Source organism: Penaeus monodon, chromosome 21, assembly GCF_015228065.2.
Source record: "Penaeus monodon isolate SGIC_2016 chromosome 21, NSTDA_Pmon_1, whole genome shotgun sequence".
In the NCBI taxonomy this organism is placed as follows: domain Eukaryota; kingdom Metazoa; phylum Arthropoda; class Malacostraca; order Decapoda; family Penaeidae; genus Penaeus; species Penaeus monodon.
Genome location: NC_051406.1, coordinates 9745382 through 9746450, shown reverse-complemented (window position 1 = coordinate 9746450; position 1069 = coordinate 9745382). Strand labels below are relative to the sequence as shown.

The following is a 1069-nucleotide window of genomic DNA, read 5'->3' as shown; positions in this document are numbered from 1 at the left end:
GGGTATTATGAGGAAGAAGTAAATGTTGAGGATAATCGGTGTTATGAATAAATGAATTTGGTAGAGATAGATAATATTTGATAGAATTTATCTTTAGATAATGACAATTAACGAAAATGATAAATGCATAAGTATACTTTTAGATCTGTTAGAATAATGAGTAGATAATGTACAGAATAACAGGAAAATATGAACTGAATAGAGAAAAGTGATAGTATGTAAGAAATACATAAGTGAGAATTTTTTTTAGATAATATGGTGATGACAAAAATCATCAAATTATATAAATTATATATTTATTATGCAAAAGGTGACCACAACTGACCTTTTCCAAAATGCCTTCAGATACTTTGAGCTGGTTCGTGATCTGCGCCACAACAAGGGACAGATCCTGAAGGCTTCAGTTGACTACATCAAGAGGCTGAAACTGGACACAGAGTACAACAAGGAGGTGGAGCTGAAGCGAAGAGCATTAGAGCAACAAAACCGTCAGTTGCTCTTGCGGATACAGGTGAGGAAGGGCGTAAAATTTTGGGATTTCTAAAAGGAAACTGGATAGCAAAGAGTTATAGAAGGATAGAGAATTCCATAGGAGATATGAGAGAGAAGGATTTGATTGGAGAAGGGGAAAAAGTATAACCATTATTTTAGTATCTACATTCACATAGGCTGCATTACACTACATGGTATTAAGTAACAAAAATAGTCTGTAGAAAAATCCAAGTAATAATACTGTAAAAAATTAGCTGCGAGAGTTTCAAAACCTTTTTCATTATGGTTTCAGGGAGTGTTAAAACAACTTTTGACATGAAGAAAAAGTCAGACCTCTTTTGCTTTGAATTCATAGTAAATTCAAAACCTTTTTTGCTTTTATTTCAGGAATTGGAATCCAAACTTCGTACAAATGGAATCAAAGTGGAGGAGACCAACATCGACCAGAGTCTGCTGCTGTCTACAATTATTAAATCAGAGGTGGTAAATAACACAGGGGAACAAAATGAAATGAAGAAGGTGAGGTGTAACTACAATCTCCCTGGATCCCTGCTTGACGTACGTGTGCAGTGCCTCC

At 34.9% G+C, this 1069-nt stretch overlaps 1 protein-coding gene across 1 annotated transcript in view; it reads left to right on the top strand.

Moving 5' to 3' along the window:
* The window catches only part of LOC119586192 (transcription factor EB-like), a gene marked incomplete at its 5' end in the record, with an annotated part of 127344 nt that overhangs the window by 124959 nt on the left and 1316 nt on the right, over nt 1-1069 (top strand). The window contains 2 exon segments of the mRNA XM_037934894.1: nt 346-511; nt 880-1050. Of these exon segments, the coding sequence (XP_037790822.1) occupies nt 346-511; nt 880-1050 (337 nt within the window).